This window comes from Tyto alba, unplaced genomic scaffold (genome assembly GCF_018691265.1).
Source record: "Tyto alba isolate M040663 unplaced genomic scaffold, T.alba_DEE_v4.0 Super-Scaffold_1, whole genome shotgun sequence".
NCBI classification, from domain to species: Eukaryota; Metazoa; Chordata; class Aves; order Strigiformes; family Tytonidae; genus Tyto; species Tyto alba.
Genome location: NW_024881261.1, coordinates 4399812 through 4418446, shown reverse-complemented (window position 1 = coordinate 4418446; position 18635 = coordinate 4399812). Strand labels below are relative to the sequence as shown.

The following is an 18635-nucleotide window of genomic DNA, read 5'->3' as shown; positions in this document are numbered from 1 at the left end:
ATCCCCTCCGACATGCCCAGCGAGTTCATGCCATTTGCTTGAGTTTTTTTTTTTTTTTGTCTTTCACATCCAGGTAAACTGGGAGTAACTCCGCCAAAATAACTTAGCCCAGGCTGAAGCAAAATCACCCTTTAACGTACACCCTGAGGGACGCCGGTCAAAGCCTCACCTACTTCACACTCCAATCATTTCTTGAGAAATCAGAGGTACTTGTGCTGAATTTGTACCCACTGACCACATGCTGCTGAGGCTTTGGGCGCTGCGCTGTGACGCACCACGGTAAAACGAGTCACTGCAGGAGATGACGCAGAGGCTACTGAATCTGAAAGGAGAAGTTCCTGCTGCCCAAGGAAGAGTTGGCCACTGCCCAAGCTGGGGAGGGCTACATTTCACGTGGCCTTCAGTCTCTGAAACCTTCCAAAAACCCATAAGCCCTAAGCCCATGTGAAAAAAACAGGCATTTGTCCTTTAAAAATGCAACTGCACCCCGTCCCCACGTCATCCTTCTCGTATTTTTGGAATACAAGAAGTGCTTTTCCACACGGTCTGTATTCTAGGTGCTGAACGCGTAACACTTCAAGCAGACATCTGCACATTGTGGTTAATGGACAACTTGTAATTACCACTGCACTTGCAGAAGGCCTGAGGACATAGGAGAAGTATTTTCTAAGTGCTTAAAAAAAATTTGCAAGCATATTTCCAACAGCAATTTAGGCACTTGAAAGCCTAAGTCTCCTGAAAGTCAACAGCACTCTCAGAAGTGCAAACCCCTTCTAAAAACAAAACTCTGGCACTTCTGAGAATGTTAATTTTTCTCCTTCTGCTAATCGAGCTCATCTCCTGGCTCCGGTGCCTCCCTGGGCTCAGTACCCAGGCATGGGTGTGCCGGGCTGCTGCGGGTGGGCTAGAGCATCCTGTGAGGATGGAAGATGCTCTACAGTCTTTAGAGAAGATGGGTGATACCCGTAATGATGATTGAAGGAGGATGCAACCTGGAGAGCAACTAACAGGTCCACGGCACACTCTTCCCATCCAAACAAAAAGTGTTTCCAAGCTTGGACACGTCTTGGAGAACATCCATGAAGCTACTTGACTTTCAGGGAAATTTTGCATTTTATTGGACTTTGGCAGGATAATCAAGCCAACAACCTCATTTTCCCTTCTCGAATCCACACATGCTGCAACCCAACATTTTCCACATACAGCCTTGAGTCATTCCAGGTAATACCTTTACCTTCCCTGCAAAAGGATGGAAAAACCCTTCCGACGGTTGCGTAGCTTCTAGCTCTGCAGCAGCTGCTCGTGGAGGAAGGCCACGTGTGGCACTCCCTCTGACAGGGAAAGCAAGTTTTCACAGGCGCCGGCTGCCACAAAATCCCACGCCTCACCTTCCCGGTGTTGGGGGGATGGGGTGGGGATCACAGCCAGGATCGGTGCTGCAAAGGTACAGGGATGAACATTCTGGGGAAGGGTCCCCCCAAGATGGTGATAACGGAGCCAGCATCGCCTGCGCTGGCCGCGGAGCCGCGGTGGGTCAGCCACCGCCATCAATGCAGCGTCTGTTCTCAACCCATCGGGAGTTTTTTTCTACTCATTTTTTATTTATTGGGTGAATTTAGCGCATGCTGAAGTGCTGAGCTGGCAAAACCGGGCAGTCAAGTCCTCTATTGATATCGGCCAAAAAGCAGTTTTGGTGGCACAATGCGGTGTTTGTTCCCCATGGCCAGGCGGCCCTGGGCCCCCTCTGAGCCCCTTGTCCTTCAGCACCAGACCGAAAGGGCTATCAGGCATCTCCAATGCTGTTGGTCTCAAGGAAACCATGGGAATCCAGACACCACCCCGGATCTGTCACAGGTGGCTTTTTGGGAGATGCTTCTGGCCATCCTGACTTCACCCAGCGAGCATCTGTAATGCACCTTCCACCCAAAACACCTTTATTCACAACCACAACAATCCCTTTCTGACCATTTAAGGTGGTGGCTTTTCTTCTCCCAACACTCCCCAAAGCTGCAGCGGTCCAGCACGCTGGGCGATCCCTCAGGGAGAGGAAGAAATGAGATGTTGCTAAAGCAAGTACCTGAAAAATCATCTAAAAATACAAATAAGAAATCCTTGGCCACTTGGAACGAGCCGCAGGGGTGCCAGCCAACCTCAAGGAGCAAAGCCCTTTTTGTGTGGTGGTGTCCAAGCTCAAGCTATGTCTCCTTCCCGCGGGGCTCTCGTGATGCTCTGCACCGTGCAGGGATGAAGGCTAAAAGCTGGGAAGGCTGTGGGAGCTGACTCACCCCCCACATCCATCCTTTTCCACAGGTTTTTCCTCCCCCTCGAGCGTGTGTCCCCGCAGGGGCCGGAGGCTGGCAGCCCCGACAGCAAGCAAGCCGGAGAAATGCCTCAGCAGCATTTCTTCGTACAACTCTTCCCCTTGTAAAATACCCAGCTGTGAGCTTTTCCCTGAAACACGTCCCTGCAAACACGGTGGATCTGCTAGAATAAATATTAGCAGGACTGTGATTCCCGTGGTGATCACGGCTTTTGCGCAAACACTATTTTTTTATTTTTTTTTTCCCAACCTGCCAGGTGATTGCTGCAATTTTCCTGGGGAAGGTGTAACGCTACAAGCTGTCAGCACCACCGGCCCTACCTACCAAGCTGTCATCACCTCCCATTAGCACACTGGGCTACAGTTGCTTCATAAAGCTGAAAATAATCCCGTTGCCAGAAGGGAAGGGGGAAGCGGGCGGCGAGCAGTGCTGCTCTGTGCAGGGACGATGCACTTCTGCCAGTCTCCCCATCCCCAGAGTCACCTCTGCTGCGGGCTCCTCTGCTCGGCTCGGGTTTAAATCACCCTCTGAGGCAAACATCTCCTGTAAAACACCTTCAACCCGGGTCTTTATCTGCCGCTTTGATCGTTTGCATCTTGGCAAAGTCCTACCTGGCGTTTGTGCCATGCAAAGCGCTCGTCCGTGCTGCCAAGGACGGCCAAGTGCTCGAGACTGGAAAATGGGTTTCCTCTGGTTTTGAAGTTCTGCAGAACTTCACTGTAGCGCGTTGTTTGGGTCAGGCACACGCACCCATCGATCGGGTTCAATACCCTCCACTGCTTTTAAGGCACCCACGATCTTCTCCAACTCCATCCCCAGGCCAGGGTCCCCAAGGCTGGTTTCTCGGTGTGCGGGAAGGGGAGGAAGGGAGATGGGGAGGGACCTGCACCGGACAGAGCAAAGGAGGTGTGCTTCAGGGACTACTCAGTCCTGAGGCTGCAGTAACCAACCTCCCCTCTTTATAACCCCGAGGAGCATCTCATGAGCTTTGCCAACAGGCCCGGGCTGCTGGGGCCATGCACGTTACCGGCCCAGCGGATACCCCGGCCAGGTCTCACCAGCACCTCGCTCGCTGCTGTTTGGCCTCCCCAAAAAGCGGGCGACGTGGCCGCCTCGCCCCGAGCAGCGCCTGGTGATCGCTGCTGCGGGTGGCTCAGCAGCACCGGCTTCCAAGATCAACACCAGCACCGGAGAGGGGGGGGAGGCTGTGGGTCTGACACCAACCCTGTCCTCCCGCAGCAAGAGCCTCTGAGCGATGAATGAAGTGTCAGGAAAGAAACGACTGAAATACCTGAGGAAGGAAAACACAGGAGGCAGTTATGGGGTGTATGAAACGCAAACGGAGCTTGTGGGCCTGGTGCAGAGCCAGAGCTGGGTTATACACAGTATTGCCGTGTCAAGGAGCCTAAACTCATCCGTTATTTTTTTTTTTTTTTTTAATTTTATCTATGGAGGCATTGAGTAATTTGCAGGCACCCTTTGGTCAAGCCGAGGTGCTGCAGAACGTGCCTGCAGCAGCATCCCCTGTGTGGAGGGGATGGCTGCCTGCACTGCTCCTGGCGGGTACCACGATGCTGCCCTTGTTTTCAGGGTCTGCCTTACCGGCTCTTCCCTTCTCATCTGATAACAAAAACCAGTATTTACATAGCCCCAGTCCTAATTTTGCAAGAAGGCACCAGCGCTTAGACAGTGCATTGGGAGTCTACAGCTTTAGCAGATAATTTTGCTTTTTTTTTCCGTTTGGTGTGAAAAACAGCTTTCGTGAGCAGGCTCAGAAATATCTATTATCCTACCAAGTCGCTTCACACCACAGTATTAAACAAACAAACCAGAAAAGAAAAAAAGCAAGAAGGAAGCTTTAAGTCATTAGTATTAATGTTGCCTTTGGAGCCTGCAGAGTTAATTCGGTTTTACTTGCAGTTTTACTCTTGTCTTTGGAGTTCTGTAGCTGCCCCAATGACAGTGAGGACGTTTTATGAGTTTCCACAAATGCAGAAGAAAAAGATGTTATATGACCCACCGATGGGAAGCGCTCTGATGCTACAGAGCCCCCGGGAGATGCTGGAGAGACGAATCACGGAGAAATACAGGAAGCACGGCTATGCACGGAATCAGAGCAGTGATGCTCTCTGGGGCTCGGCCATCCCACCCATGCACAGCTTCCCACAGCATCCCAAAGCATCCCACAGCATCCCCCAGTACCCCCCACTTGGAGACTCAGTCCTGGCGCAGCCTCCCAGCCCATTCCCCTTCCCAACGATAACTGGAAGAAACCCTCATTCCCTGCCAAGAGCACATATTTTCCCCAACAGCCACTGAACCCTTTGCTACGAGCTAGAGAAACCCATTTGCCCAGACAGGTCATTAGGCAACCTCACGAGTGATTACTGTGTATTTACTTATTTATTTCCTGGTTGCCCATCCCTCCTGTGCCCAGCCTTTTGCAGCCTCCCCACCTTCTCCTCTGCATCCCGAGGGTGCTCCTGCCGACGTCTCGGTGGTGCTGAGAGCCTAGCAGAGACGGTGGCACCGGGGCTGGGCTGCTCTCCTGATGATGCTATTGCAACGCCATGGATTTAAGTGGAGTGGTTCTGGCACCAGCAATGGTGAGCCTGAACCCAGCTTGTCCCCAGAGCTGGCAAAGCTTCGGGGTTTGTAGGGGCTGATCTTTGGGGAAATTCAGAAGGGATGGTATTTCAACTTGTCCTTCATTAGGATGAAACATTGCTAATATGGAATTTTTTATTTTTTTAAAACCATTTTTTTTTTTAATCTCAGCCCTATTCCATTTTCATATTGTTTGCATCATCTTCAGTACTGAAATAATATTCGTATTCGACTCTTGTGGTCTCACTTCATGACCTAAATTATAAAGTAAGAGCCTACAGAAATTAAAACCAAACTTCAAAAAAATCTCTCGTTCAGTATCTTTAATAAAACACTTTCTGTGAAGCCCTCTCATCTCCCTGAATCAGCCCTGCTCCAGCTGACCACTTCCACCCGATTTCTCTGGGTATAATTCACATAGTGGCACTAGCAGGTGCCCCACATTACATCCCACACCAATCTTGTCACCAGCACAGGGGCAGTGTCACCTCATTGACACCACCTCCCTGGCAGTGACGTGAAGCCTTTATTTGCACCAGCACCTTGATTAAAATACGATTGAAAGTGCTGGAGCCAAATAGGCGACTCCCCATCGGGATAACGTAAATGCAGCAGGACCCGGCGTCCTCCGGAGCGGGACGGATCGCAGTGATGAAGGACTGGGATGGCTGCAAGTGTGGGGCACCTCATCATTTCAGCAGCGCCGTTCGAGAAACTACCAGGGATAAAAACACATCGTGGATGACCATAAATCCAGAATGCATGGAATGGCGGCGCTGCGGTGTGTAAACCCGGGACATCAAACGCAAGGCAGGAGGCGCAAGGTGCGCCTAATCCCAAATAGTTCCTTCTGCCAGCATCTCGCCTCCCACAACACACACAGGGCAGGCTTAGCACACAGTGGCTAATTAAAGGTGATAATGGTAGCTTGCTTTCCCCAGGCATCAAATTAGTTGGATTAAAAATGCAAGGGGAGTAAGTAATCTGGAGCTCTGTACCTGTAACTGCTCCCAGGGCACCTGCACCCGCCGTTGCACCCATCACCGTGGCCTCCTGCAAATTAAATGCAGACTTGAAGTACACATCACTTTTCTGACACAGGCCCCATTTCAGGCTAACCCTGAGCATCCTTCTCTTGAAAAGAAAACTGAACTGCCTTCCTGGTTTATTTAGCGCCGCCTCCTGAAATGCTTTGGGAGAGTTTTGCAAGGCAAGAGACTCCCAGGTAACTTCTGACCATCACTACTAAGATATTGCGTTGAAAAAATATTTCCTGCAAAACCGCCAGCTGCCTGGGAGGCCGCGGCCACATTTCCCCGTGTCCCGAGGAGCTGTTCCCACTGCTGCGCTGGGCTGAGCCGCAGATCCAAAATCTGCACCCTGCTCCATCCTCCGAATGACGCCAAAATCCTCCGGCAGGAGATGTGAGCGATGAAGCACCTTCGAGGGGAGGAAAACCCAACCACCATCTGCAAATCCTGCTGCCGCTGCATCCACCTGAACCGTGGCCGGGAGCAGCAAGCCTGGAAATCTCCTGGAACGCTGGGGTTTGGGTGTTGTTTTTTTTTTTTTTTTTTTTTTTTTAAAAAAAAAAACAGCACGAACAACTGCTTTTGGCCACTGCTTTTGAACATGTCGATTCATTCAAGGATGAAACTCAATGCTTTACAAAAGCCGTTCTTTGGGTCCACGCAGCGTACGACCCCGGGGTCTGGAGGGTTAAACAGCACACGGTGAAGCAGATGTGCATCTTTGGGATACAATTGGATTTTGTCTGTGTTTGGGACAGACACTGCCAGGCTTTGTCTGTGTTTCCAGCCCTGTCCCCGCCGTGTGAGCGCGCACAAGGGTGCAACACCCGGCCCTGCGTCCCCAGACCCCCCGGGGGGATGGAGCTGGGAGCAGGGGGTGGCAGGGCAGGGTCCCCGGGTACCACGGGGCCCTTTGGCACTCAGACCCACCTCGCACGAGCAGGGGATGCTGACGGAGGAGCCCGTCCACATATATGCGTCCCGGCCCATGCTGGAAAAAGGATTTCATGGCAGAAACGCCCACATCCCTGGGCACGGCCCATTTCTGCTTCCACGGCTGAATTTATTTTCAGCCCATTGTGTTTGGTGAGTCACAGATTTATAACTGGGGCAGATGGGACCGTTTTGACTGTAAAATCAAAACAATGGATGTCATTGCATTACACAGTATTGCTATTAAAAGCTCTATCGGGTAACTAAAATAGAGCCTGCTACAATATATCACCTTCTACAAGCGTCCCCTGATTATACCAAAGTACCTTGCCCAAAATGGTTACTCCAGAGCCACACCAACAAATCAGCTTTTTATAGGGAGATGGATTTTTTTTTTTTTTGCATGCTACTTCTGGTAGTGATATGACCCGGTACCTAAGAGCATGATTTTATTGCTGTGGGGAGCATCCAAATTACATCCCACCCAAGCCAGCACGACCTCAGGAGCTTATGGACAGGAATCGATGAAAAAATGCATTGCCTTCATTTTTCCATTTGGGAAACTGAGGCAAGGAATGTCTGCTTGAAGGACATTTCCATAGGAGGCAGGAACAGAGCTGACACATATGAGATCCAGTCCAGTGCCATAACTTCAAAAGAATCCATTCCTCTTAACATATTGCCTGACCACTTTACATTGAAAGTATATGCACTTGGACCTGACAAAACTCTTAAATCAAGCCAATCTATGACGCCCAACAAAAGCTTTCATTTTTAGTGCAGCAGAGGAAGAAAACTGGTGCAAAACATCTTTGAAAGCAACAGGAATATTTCGGGGGTGAAGTTCCTCGCAGCGTACGAGCATCCTCCCTGGCGTCGCAGGCAGGAGGACGTCAGCAACCTGGGCTTGCACCAGCGGGCAACCTCAACGAGAACCACTTGGTCTACCCTGCCTTGGGGACACCAGCCAAGACAAGGTTTGCTACAGCAAACTTCAACAAATACGGAGACTTGTTTGTCAAAGGAACAGGGAGGGAAAAAAACCCATTAACAGTTCATGCCAGAAGTAAACATCATTATGAACCTGATTTCCAATACTGACTTGAATTTTTTTTTAACTACTCATGTTTTTAAATAAAAAAATACCAGGGCAATGAATAATGATGGTGGCATGTGTAACAGTCTGACCAAAGTTAAAACCAGCCAGCCTCCGAGGTCCTCTGCGCCCTCCGAACCGAGACATTTTCTTTTGATCCTGAACCGAAGGCTTTTTCCCACCGAGCCACAAATTGACCTTTGCAGGCTCTCATTCGTGTTTATTTAAAAAACACTGGGGCTTGGAAGCTGGAATCTGTCTCAGAAGTTACATCAATAGCAAACTATTTCCTGGGATACATCTGGAATTTAAAACCTCCAGTTTTTTGCCTGTCACTACCTTTTGGCAGTATCTGCCACCGGCTCAAGTGGGTGCTGACGCCAATTGTGGTGGAGACCGACACTGCCCCTCCTGCCCTCGCCAGCAAGCCTGAAAGCTGCTAAAATTTAAACAGAAAATCTTCTTACGTGAAAACGTAGAGAATTTTACCCTCCTGAGGAAAGAGCTGGGTGGTCAGAGAGGAACGGTCACTTCTCCCATCCTGCAGTTTGAAACTTCTCCCCAGTCAGCATCAAGACCAGCCTGAAACATGTCCAAGCTGGTGGGCTGTTTACTTCAGCTTTTGGAGTGTATGAGCTCCTTTGTGCACGGATCCTCGTGGAAACTGCCATTATTCCTTAGTTTGGAAGGGAAAACAAGGCTACCAGCCACCAGGGCAGCCCCGTTACACACCCCTCTCCTCTGGACCTCCAGCCAGGCTGAAGCTGATTTGAATCCTGAAAAATGCAAGAACCACACATCCACGTTTCAGGAGGATGCTCTGGTGATTCCTGGTGTGGATGACTCCACCCTGCGAAGGCACGTGGTCCTCAGAGGACAGTGAAGTCACCCCACGAGTGGTGCTGCCTGCCTGCGGCAGCCAGCGAGCAACATGAATAGTCCTGTTGTCCCTGGCACCGGCATCCCAGCACCCTCCCCGTAACAGGCTCCTTGCAGGCACAAAGTCCTCTCCGTAACTCCTCCTTATCAGGCACACCCAGTCCTTCATCCCCACCACCTTCTGAGCTGGTATCCATTGCTGCCAGTACACTCTCACCCGTCCTCCACAGCCCACCCGCAGGGCAGATAGCTGTTTAGCGTGAATTCACAACCACGGGAAGCTCTCCATAACCCCAGGGAGATGCAAGGGCATAAGGTATTTTAATTACCTTATTTATTCTATAGCAACTGCTCTCCGTCCCATATACTATATGCCACACCACAGAATAAAAGACGGGTAGATGTGGCATTTGGAGACATGGTTCAGTGGTGGACTTGCCAGTGTTAACAGTTGGACTTGATGATCTTAAAGGTCTTTCCCAACCTCAACGATTCTAAGGTGTTTCGCAGAGGAGGAGTATTTTGCCAGGGGTCTGGGACTCCTCAGCGTTCATGGGTACAACTCCTGCAGCAAAGTAAATGGATGTTACAGAAAACTCAGGAGGAGAAGACATCAACAATGCAATATTTATTATGCTAGATGCAGCTCTTCAAACCGCAAATGCTTTGGAGGCTCACAGAGAAGCCAAAACCACGTGGAGCCGTCAGAAATGGGGCATGGGTGACAACCCCAAGTCTTCATTTATTAGCGGTACCCAGATTCTAGTAGAGCACTTAAAACTGGCAGGAACAAGTATCTCTCACCGTGTCTGCAAGCTGTCGCCAGCGGTGCTACGCATTACACACCACAAATATGTTTGTGCCTTTCTCTACACAGCAAGTTGTATTTCCAGACACTAGAAGACCATCCTCCATTTCCAGCCACGGCTACCTCTGCTTGGGGCTGCACGCTGCAGGGAACGTGCCTGGGGTTGAACAAACGTGTGTATATATATGTATAAAATTTTATATACATATATATAAATGATTCACTTAGCTGTAAAAAGGATAGCTGCGTTTGGAAATGTGTTAACACAAATTAAAATCCCTCAGCGACAACCACATCAACATTTTACAAGGCAGGAAACAGAATGGGCAAGAGATAGAGAGGGCTCGCTTTGCCATTGCCGGGGATGATTTAGAATTCTCATTTGGGGCAGCCGTTGTCAGTGTGACAGACACGTTACGTCTCCCTTGCAGCTCCCCAGAGCCTGTGTGAAGGCAAGCAAGCTGCTCAGCCAGCACGCACACGTGCCAACATCAGGGCTGGCCCATGGCTCGGCTTCCCGTCAGTGACTCAGACAAGCCACCAAACCCAGAGCTCGCACTGCCGCGAGGCGTTTCGGCACACAGCACCCCAAATCCTGCAGGAAATGTTGACGCAGAGGTGTCAGAAAGCGGCGGACACGGAGGTGGGAGATGGCAAGGCCCCAGGCCACCACCCAGCCAGGTGTCTTTTAGAGGAGAATTGCACCAGGCCATGGGAGAGGAAAACCAAGCGGGTGTCTCTCCACCGCACAGCATCCTTGGCAGGCTCTGGGTTTTTAAAAATTCCATTTTTCTCACCTAATTCACCCAGACAGCTTCTCCTAGTGCCTTGCAAAAGGGTGGAACCACCCGTTCCTGGCCGAAATCAGCTCAGACAGGGTCTGAGCATGCTGGAGGGGCTCCTGCCACCCTCACAACATTGCCCACCTCCCATATATTTTAGGCACACCCACAGCAGCAAAAGAAAAGCAGCTTTTTAAGAAACCTCCCAATTCATGGAAAAATCTGATCGCGAGCCGTTCTGATCACATCCTGCTGGTCTGGACACAGTCCCTGGAGCTGCGAGACCAAGAGCACTGTGCCTAGGAAGAAGACCACATTGCCACGAGATTAATTAGCACACTATCAGAACGACTGCTGGGATTTCAGAGGCTGGATGTTGCCTTCCTTAGGCTTGTGCTTCATGTGGAAAGGGGAAAAAAATGCTGAAGTTGGAAAGCAAGACCAAACCCTGCACTGAAATGAGAGGGTGGTTGATGTCCTTGTTTTAGGGTGCACAAGAACGGTTGGAGATACCAAGCAGCTCCCCCGGTACCCAAACCCTCCTTGATTGGGGTGAAGAATAAAAATTGGCTTCTTCACATCGTGCCTGCCTCTGGACACTGGGGATAATTAAATGACACATCACTGTCACCCGCTCGCTTGAATACGACCTGACGGGTCTGTACCCAGTTCGAAGATGAAGAGGCACAAAGCGGAGCATTGGCATGCATTTAAAAAGAATTTTAAAAGATTTTCGTGGTGTTGTGGCTTTTAAAAATCGTTGCTATTTCAACAACAACCATGCTCACGGTTTGGTTTCTGCCTGAAGTTGAAGACTCTTTGCTTGGGTGCTGTATGAGTAAATAAGAAGGGGAGTGATATGGGCTCACCTTCCCTCTCTAAGCTATGGGAATTGCAGACAGAAGAGACAAAATCAGCATTTTGAGGAATTAAAGGCAATGTTTTCCCAAGTATTTTTCCTCCCAGCAGAACTTTAACATTTAGGTCTCTCTCTTAATTAGCCCAGTTATGTGGCCATGTAATTGCTTCCAGGAGCAACTCCCTCCCCTCCTGCCTGGCCTGAATATCCCTCCTGGTATGAAGAAAACACTTCTTTCAGGTCAAACTATTTTTATTTTGATTATGGTACTGGGTTTTAGGCCTATAAACACATGTGGTTACCATCACAAGCAAAAAATTAACCAATCCGCTGACAGAGCCAGATGCTGATCCGGCACCCAGCACCCCGGGCTCATTTCCCACCTCTGCTGTTAGTGTCCAGGGACTAATGGCATGCCCCGTGCCTCAGTTTCCCCATTTGAAAATTGAACACTTTCCAGGTCTACTGGAAAACCCAGTCTGGACAGTTTGGATTTCCTTTGCTTTGAATCACGAAGAGCATTGCACACAAGCCAGTTCTACCCCATATAAAGCCAGACTAGAGGACATGTGCAGCCACATGGACACCGCGCCATTATTTCAGCTCTTCATCTGAAATCACCTGACTTCCCGGTCTCACTCCTAGAGAGGCATTAAAAGCAGCATAGGGGGAATACCCAAACCTGCAGGGTTTTCTCGAGCACTCTTATTCCCCCATCTCCTGCTGCCCACGAGGAATTAGTTGGTTTTCACAGCGTTCCCGTCCCGGGGAGGGCTCTGGCCGTGCCCCATGCCCTGAAATCCCGCCCCACCAAAGGCAAGAATGCTCACCATAACTTGCCTAATCCTGCTCGTCCCTCTGTGCCAGTCCTCCCACGCGGAGAGCAGCCTGCCAGCACTGCTTTTCATAACTGAATACCTACGAAAACCCCGGCCCTTGCACGGCTCCCAGTTTTGCTTTCTTCCCACTCCGTTACAGCCCTGCTGCCCCGAACCCAGCAGCACAGCCCTGCCTCGGGGATCCACGCGCTGCCGTGGGCACCCAAACCCTGTTGGGATTCCTCCTTGGAAACCGGGGATGCTCCACGGGACGTGCCGTGGGCTGGATCTCAGTTGTGGAGGCCCCTGGTGATGGTGGTGTTGGTTGGTTGTGCAGGTAGCCCCGGCCACCAGTCTGGACCGGTGGGCAAGGAGGGGATGGGAGATGGGGTGCCCATCACTCTCCCTGCCATCAGCACAGGGGGAAATGATGCACCCAGGCAATCCCTTCCCCGTCCCTGCAGTGCTCGTGCCTCACAGCAACAGGATTTTGAGACCCTTTCTTTATAGTATCAGTTTTGGCAGAGGATGAACCACCCCAGCAACTATTTTTGTCTAAACTCATGCTTGAGGGTAGCTGAGTAACACAGGGTGCTCAGGAGTTGCTTTCTCGCTTTGGGGGATCTTTTGATGTGGAGGACAGTAGCCAGAGAAAACACAACTATTCCTCAAGCTGAAGGTTTTCCAGGAACACGGAGGGAGCTGCTTTTCTGACTTACAAATGATTAGGTTTTTGACATCCTTGGGTGACCTGCCCGTGCCAAAGCCATGGCTAACCAAATTCTAAATGTGTGCCTGGGCTCAGCATCCACCGGAGAGAAAGGGAAGCTCCCGCTGACCCCTCAGGGTCTCCCCAGCCAAATCCTTTTTTTTCCCAGCCGACAAACTTTCCCCCTTGGTCTGATGTGATAGAGAAGCTAGCTTTGCCCCACAGCGTCCTCGGAGGGCAAGGAAGGTCGGTGCTGTGCCGGGAGCCGCGGTGCCTCTGCCAGGCTGTGGTGCCCCGTGGGCACGGTCAGCAGCTCGCCGCTGCCCCAGGGATCCCACCTGGCAAAATATTTTCGTCAGATTTGCCACCTGATCCAGCTGGGTTTTGCAAAGCTTATTGGATAGGCTTAGCCTAACTGATGAAGCGCTCAGTTGGTCCCGTTGGGATAATTAAATTAGTTGACTCCGCAGTTGTAAGCCAGCAATTTCAGGCACATCTACTGCAAGGGAAACGTGTGTGTGTGCCTCACGCCTCTGGGTGAAGGGGTCTGTCTGTGTCCTCAGAGCCTCACTGGAGCCTCAAGGGAGCAGCTGAAGGACAGAGATGATGGAAAACGCTGATCCAGCCCAGCCGTGAGCTCTCCTTCAACCCTCAAGGTCCTGCTGTCTCCTCATCATGTCCCCTTGTCCTGCACAGGGCTGGGATGAAAGGCTGGGGAGGGACCAAGGAGGGAGTCAAGGACTGCACTGTGTGCGGCTCCTTGCCCACCGTCGTGGCTCTGAGCCACCCATCAGACCTTTTCCTCCCAAAAGGTGGAAACCAGAGCCTGGACACTCTCCTCCTTCCCTACCCATCGCGTGAGCCTGCTACCTCAGCACAAAAAGCACCTGCAGGCACCCTTCCCGGGGCTGCTGACCTCCTGCAGAAACCCCAAACATCACCAGGAGCACTGCGTGGGAGAGGAGGGTCTGCACCTCTGAACAGCTACTGCCACACAGCCCGCAGCCCTTCTCCCAAAACTCAGTTACCGAACACATCCGCTTCAGTGACATGCTGCTGCTTTTAGCAACCTGGCTGTTTCGTAACTGCAAGCATTTCTTCGTGCTGTCCCCCATTTCTCAGCCTGTTTCTGTTTACTGCTTCCCTTCCACGGTTCCACTGACAGCTGAAAAATTTGAGGCTCACTATGGCTTAACCTGGCAAGCAGGATTTAAGAATGGCTTGGAAATGGTCAGGGATTTGGGAAGAGGTGACCCCCCCGAAGCTGCAGAGGGGAAGTGTCTAGCCCTTGCAAGGACAGAAAGCAAGATCCCCTCTAAGTGCATCGTCTGTGGGAGCTGGTGGCCCAGCTCCAGGTGATCCAGAGTGGTTTCCAGCCAGGATCCAAGGCTCTTGGGATCCCTGAGAATATTTGAGGAGGGCAACCTGCTGGGCTTCGCGGTGCCTTCATCCTCCTGAAGCTGGGTCTTAGGTGGGCTTGTGTCAGTCCTTCTTTACCAATTTCTTAGCTCCCAATACACAAGTCCCACACAGATGTCTGACAGCCAGCTGCTGAGATTTGTTAGATCCTTTAGCCATGTCCTCCACCCATGTTGGGGGCACCCCCGTCCCCCACTGGGTCCCCGCCGTGGGGACGTGGGGTGGACAGCCATCCAACACAGGAGCCAGTGTGGGGACTCAGCCGTCGGGGTTGCTCTTGTTTAGACTCAAGTGTTTCGCTGGGGCCAAGGCCATCCCAAAGAGCTGTGTTAAGAGGTGCAGGATGCAATGCCAGCCTGCAGTCCAGCTCCTTGGAGAACAGACTGAGCCAAGCACACAGCCATGCCATGCCTGAAAAGCCTCACACAGACCTCAGCAGGGACCTGGAAGGGCTTGAGATGAGCTTCAGCCAGTGCTAAACCCCTGATGGGCACCAAGGGAGCTCCACAGGCTCACAAGGCTGGAAGAACAGCTACAAAAAGAGGCTTTTCAGGCCCCGGCATGAGCCTTTTATTCCACAAAGTCTGCAGAGCAGAGAACTGGCAGCAAAACCAGCTGGACACGATGCTGGGGCGGCACCCCCACCAGCGCGATCTGTTGGGGGTCTGCTCTACCTGACACACTGTCTCCGTGCCCTTTGTTTGCAAAGGCTGGTAATTAAAGGGCAGAAAATCGCAAGGAACCTTTGGAAAAAAAAAAAAAAAGGAAAGAAAAAGGCTTCACTGGCATTTGCAAAGATAAACTCATTAATTCTTTTAATGAGGTATCAAAGCCTGGGAGCCTGTCACAGCTGCAGCCCCCCTCCCCTGTGCTCTCGTTTGGTGCCCCCGCGAGCTGGCTGGGCATGAAGCGATGAGCAAAGAAGAGCAGACGACTTCTGCTCTGCCCTCCTAGCACTTCCAAAAGGCCCAGCTCACCGGGGCGCGAGCACCTCTCGGAGATCGTAACCATCGCGCAGGCTCTCCGAACAGCCAGGCGCATGAAAACAGTCCCCGGCCCTTTGATCTCTCCCCTTTCTTCAGCCGTGAGCCCTCCAGCAGATACAGCTGGGGCGCACGTGCATCGTACCAAGGCTTCGCAACTCACTCAACATTTTGGTTTCACCCCGAAAGGTCTTGACGATCGCCTCCGTCTCCTCCCGAGGTGCTGAGCAGCTTGCCCGGAGGGCCACGATGGGCACGCTCAGCCTTCCAAGACCAAACCACCGGTCACGGCAAGCAGACCCCGCAGTGGGCAACCGAGCCGAGGGGCTCGGTGGCCTGTGCACACCAGCTCTGTGGGCATTTTGCCACCTGTGCACCCACACAACCGCACGCCCTACTATTGTGCTTCCAGGCCAAACCGCCCAGATGCCACAAACCCCCGTGGCACACAAACACCACCCTTTGCACGGCTCCTCCCCAACCTTTGCACACAGGCCTGCGTGTCTGTGCAAACCCCCGTGGGAAGTATAAGTGCCAGTTAGGCTTTGCATTTCCAAATGCGGCCCCAGAGAGTGCCGTCAGAGGAGGAAATGTGGGTGAGGAGGATTTCCTCGGCTGCTGCTGGGCACGCAGGAAGAGGAGCAGCCCGTTTTCCAGCCCCAGCGCCTGCTCAGGGCCGCATCCTTCCCCCTCTTTCCCCAGCCGCTCTGCACCGTGGGCTTTCAGCCTGGTCCACAGCCCCTCCGTGACCTCCTCCCACGCCGGTGGGTTATTAACGGAACCTCAAGGAAAGCTGTGGTCATCAGCAGTTTTAATGTGCCGGTTTGAAAGCGAGAAACTTCCCGGGAGAAGCAGTGAAGCCGCATTCTGAGCAAGCTGGGGTGACACAGTCATCACCATGCATTGCTCCCCGACCGATTTGGGGACAGTCACCCTTGTCCCCTCCCCTCCCCATGGCTGCTTTTGAGCTAATTTGGGTCTTTTGCAGGCTTAGGTTTGCTGGGAAACTCCTGCCCAGGCTTGCAGGACATCCTGCACCGCACATAGGGGTGAAACAACCAGCGGCTGCTTCTGCAGAGAGAATTAGGATGGGGCAGTTGTGCTATTCCAACTTGCGGCTAGTAAAATATAATAACATGTGTAAGTTGTTTTTACTGCCTGTCCACCTTATTAGCTAATAAAATAAGCTTAGCATATTAAACATTTCTGGTGTGGTTCATCAAAAGACAAGAGCGATCCCTCACATTTTTCACCCAATCACTCAAATATGATTCCCTCATCCTTTTTATCATCTAAGCTCCTCAGGAGGAGGAAAAACCAATCTCTTCCTTCAACACCACTGCACTCCTTCAATCACCCTCTGTGCTGCCAAGCGTAAAGCGCCATAAAACATCGCATTCTTGTAAGAGGGGAGAACACATGCACAGCATCGGATGTCACCCCGCTGGGGAACAGCAAGGGGAGAAACCCCACGGCTGTTTCTCCATCCCACCCGATAAATTGCTGCCAACAGTTTCCCTGCGAACAACAAGGCGATGCCTTGCACCGGGCGGGCTCTGCCGGCCGTGGCTGTACAAAGAAAATCAGGAAAAAAAAAAAAAAAAAGAAATTTTAAGAGAGAAATCCTAAGAATAAAAAGCAGTGCTATGAGTGCGAAACGGAAACGCGGCTCGCATTGTCCTTCGATGCAGCCTCTCGCTTCGGCTCTCGCTAAAGTCCAGTGACTTGGTCTTGCAGGGAGAGGACCCGGGAGCAAAATCCTCCCTGGTTCGCACTTCAGATCTGTTATCTGGATTTGTGTGGCAGATTGAAGAGAGAGGTTGCGCTCTGCGTTTGCAACTGAAAATGAAACATGATAACATCTCCAGAGTGGAAAATTACAGAGGCTAAGCGCAAGTAAAGCCCGTAGAGGTATGAATTCGGCTCTTGACCGAGCCAGGGCTAGGTGCCTCGGGGTGCTGCTTTCACCTCGCCACGGCAGGCCAGGGGCCCCTCTCTCTTGAACTCAGAAACGTGGGGTTTAACATAACCCTGCCCGAAACCTGTGCCAGGAGGAAACGACGACGGCACGGCGGGCTCGGTGTGCCAAACCCAGCGCGGAACAGAAACGCGGGGACTTCTTAAATCGGTTTGGAGGGGAATGGGTTTTCCGTTCGGACGGAAGGATGCGCTTCCCTGCAACACCCGCGTCGCCCCGCGGGCCCATCCTCGGGAGGATGCTACGGGACTTTTAGCAAAGCGGAGAGCAGCACCACCTCGCCGTGGAGCCCTCGCGGGGGATGGCACCGCCGCCTCTTACCTGGGTCATCTTGGCGAGATCCAGCGAGGGCCGTTGCTCCTGAACCTCCTCCGGCCTCCGCCGCTTGACCCCGACCTTTTTGTCGTTGAGGACGCAGGGCTGCGAGCGGCTTCGGGAGAGCCCACCGGCCCGTCGGCTCAGCTCCGGCGTGGAGGCGGGCGTGCTGCTTGCCGAGGGCGGGCAGTACTCCGAGGAGGAGAAGCGGTCTTGCGAGCAGGAGAGGGACCTCTGCATGTCCGCCCGGTCTCCCCCGTGCCCGCCGGTGACCGATTTCCTCGGCTGGCACCCCAGCCGGCTGCTGAGGGCGGGATGCTCGCAGGAGAGCGGGTTGGACCGTGAGGGCAGGCTGAAGCTCGAGCTCCTCTGCATGGTGGCAAAGCCGTTGGAGTAGCGTTGCACGCTCCCCCCGCTGTAACACCGCCGTTTCTCCACCGGCGTCCAAACCTTTGAGCCCAAGGGTCTCCACGAGGTCCCGCAGATCGACATTTCGTCCGAAAATGAGAGCGAGCGGCACTGGCGCTTGCTGGGGGGGGCTGAGGGGTTGCCGTGGGGGTCGCTGAGGCTGAGGTCTTTGATCAGGTTGGTGACGGAGCAGGTACTGGCCGTCTCCCTCGGCCAACGCGAGCCCTCCTCGCCCTTGTCCGACAAGCAGTCCCAGATGCTGGCGCCCGGCTGCTCGAGCTGAAGTGGACATTTCCTGCTGAGATCTCTCCATCTGTCATTTTCTGGTTCAGAAAGGAGTAAAAAAAAAAAAAAAAAAAACCAAAAAAAACACATGCACAGGCATTAGCGTTAATTAATTCTGCAATTCACTTTCTACATCCATAAACAAAAAAAGTAGCATATGGGATGTTTTCCTGTACAAATTAATTAACTCTTGGAATATGGTTTTCCGAACTGCCAGCAGAGCGATTGCTGCAGTGTAGATGGAGAGAGAGAGATAAAGTGATAATCACAGCAGGAGCAAAACTGCTAGAAGAAGATAAAAACATGCCTTTGAATATACAGATTTCGCTAGCTAAGGGAAATTCAGCAATATAAAATGGTATGGCCATTGCCTTATCTCTATGCTAAATCATGTCTCAGATGCA

At 52.0% G+C, this 18635-nt stretch overlaps 1 protein-coding gene across 5 annotated transcripts in view; it reads right to left on the bottom strand.

The window, feature by feature from the left end:
• The window catches only part of FAM53B (family with sequence similarity 53 member B), a 53659-nt gene that overhangs the window by 5871 nt on the left and 29153 nt on the right, over positions 1 to 18635 (bottom strand). For all 5 annotated transcript variants that reach the window (XM_042786429.1, XM_042786417.1, XM_042786425.1 and 2 more), the window contains one exon: positions 17545 to 18269. In XM_042786429.1, coding sequence (XP_042642363.1) covers positions 17545 to 18269 — 725 coding nt within the window. The remainder of the gene's footprint in view (positions 1 to 17544; positions 18270 to 18635) is intronic.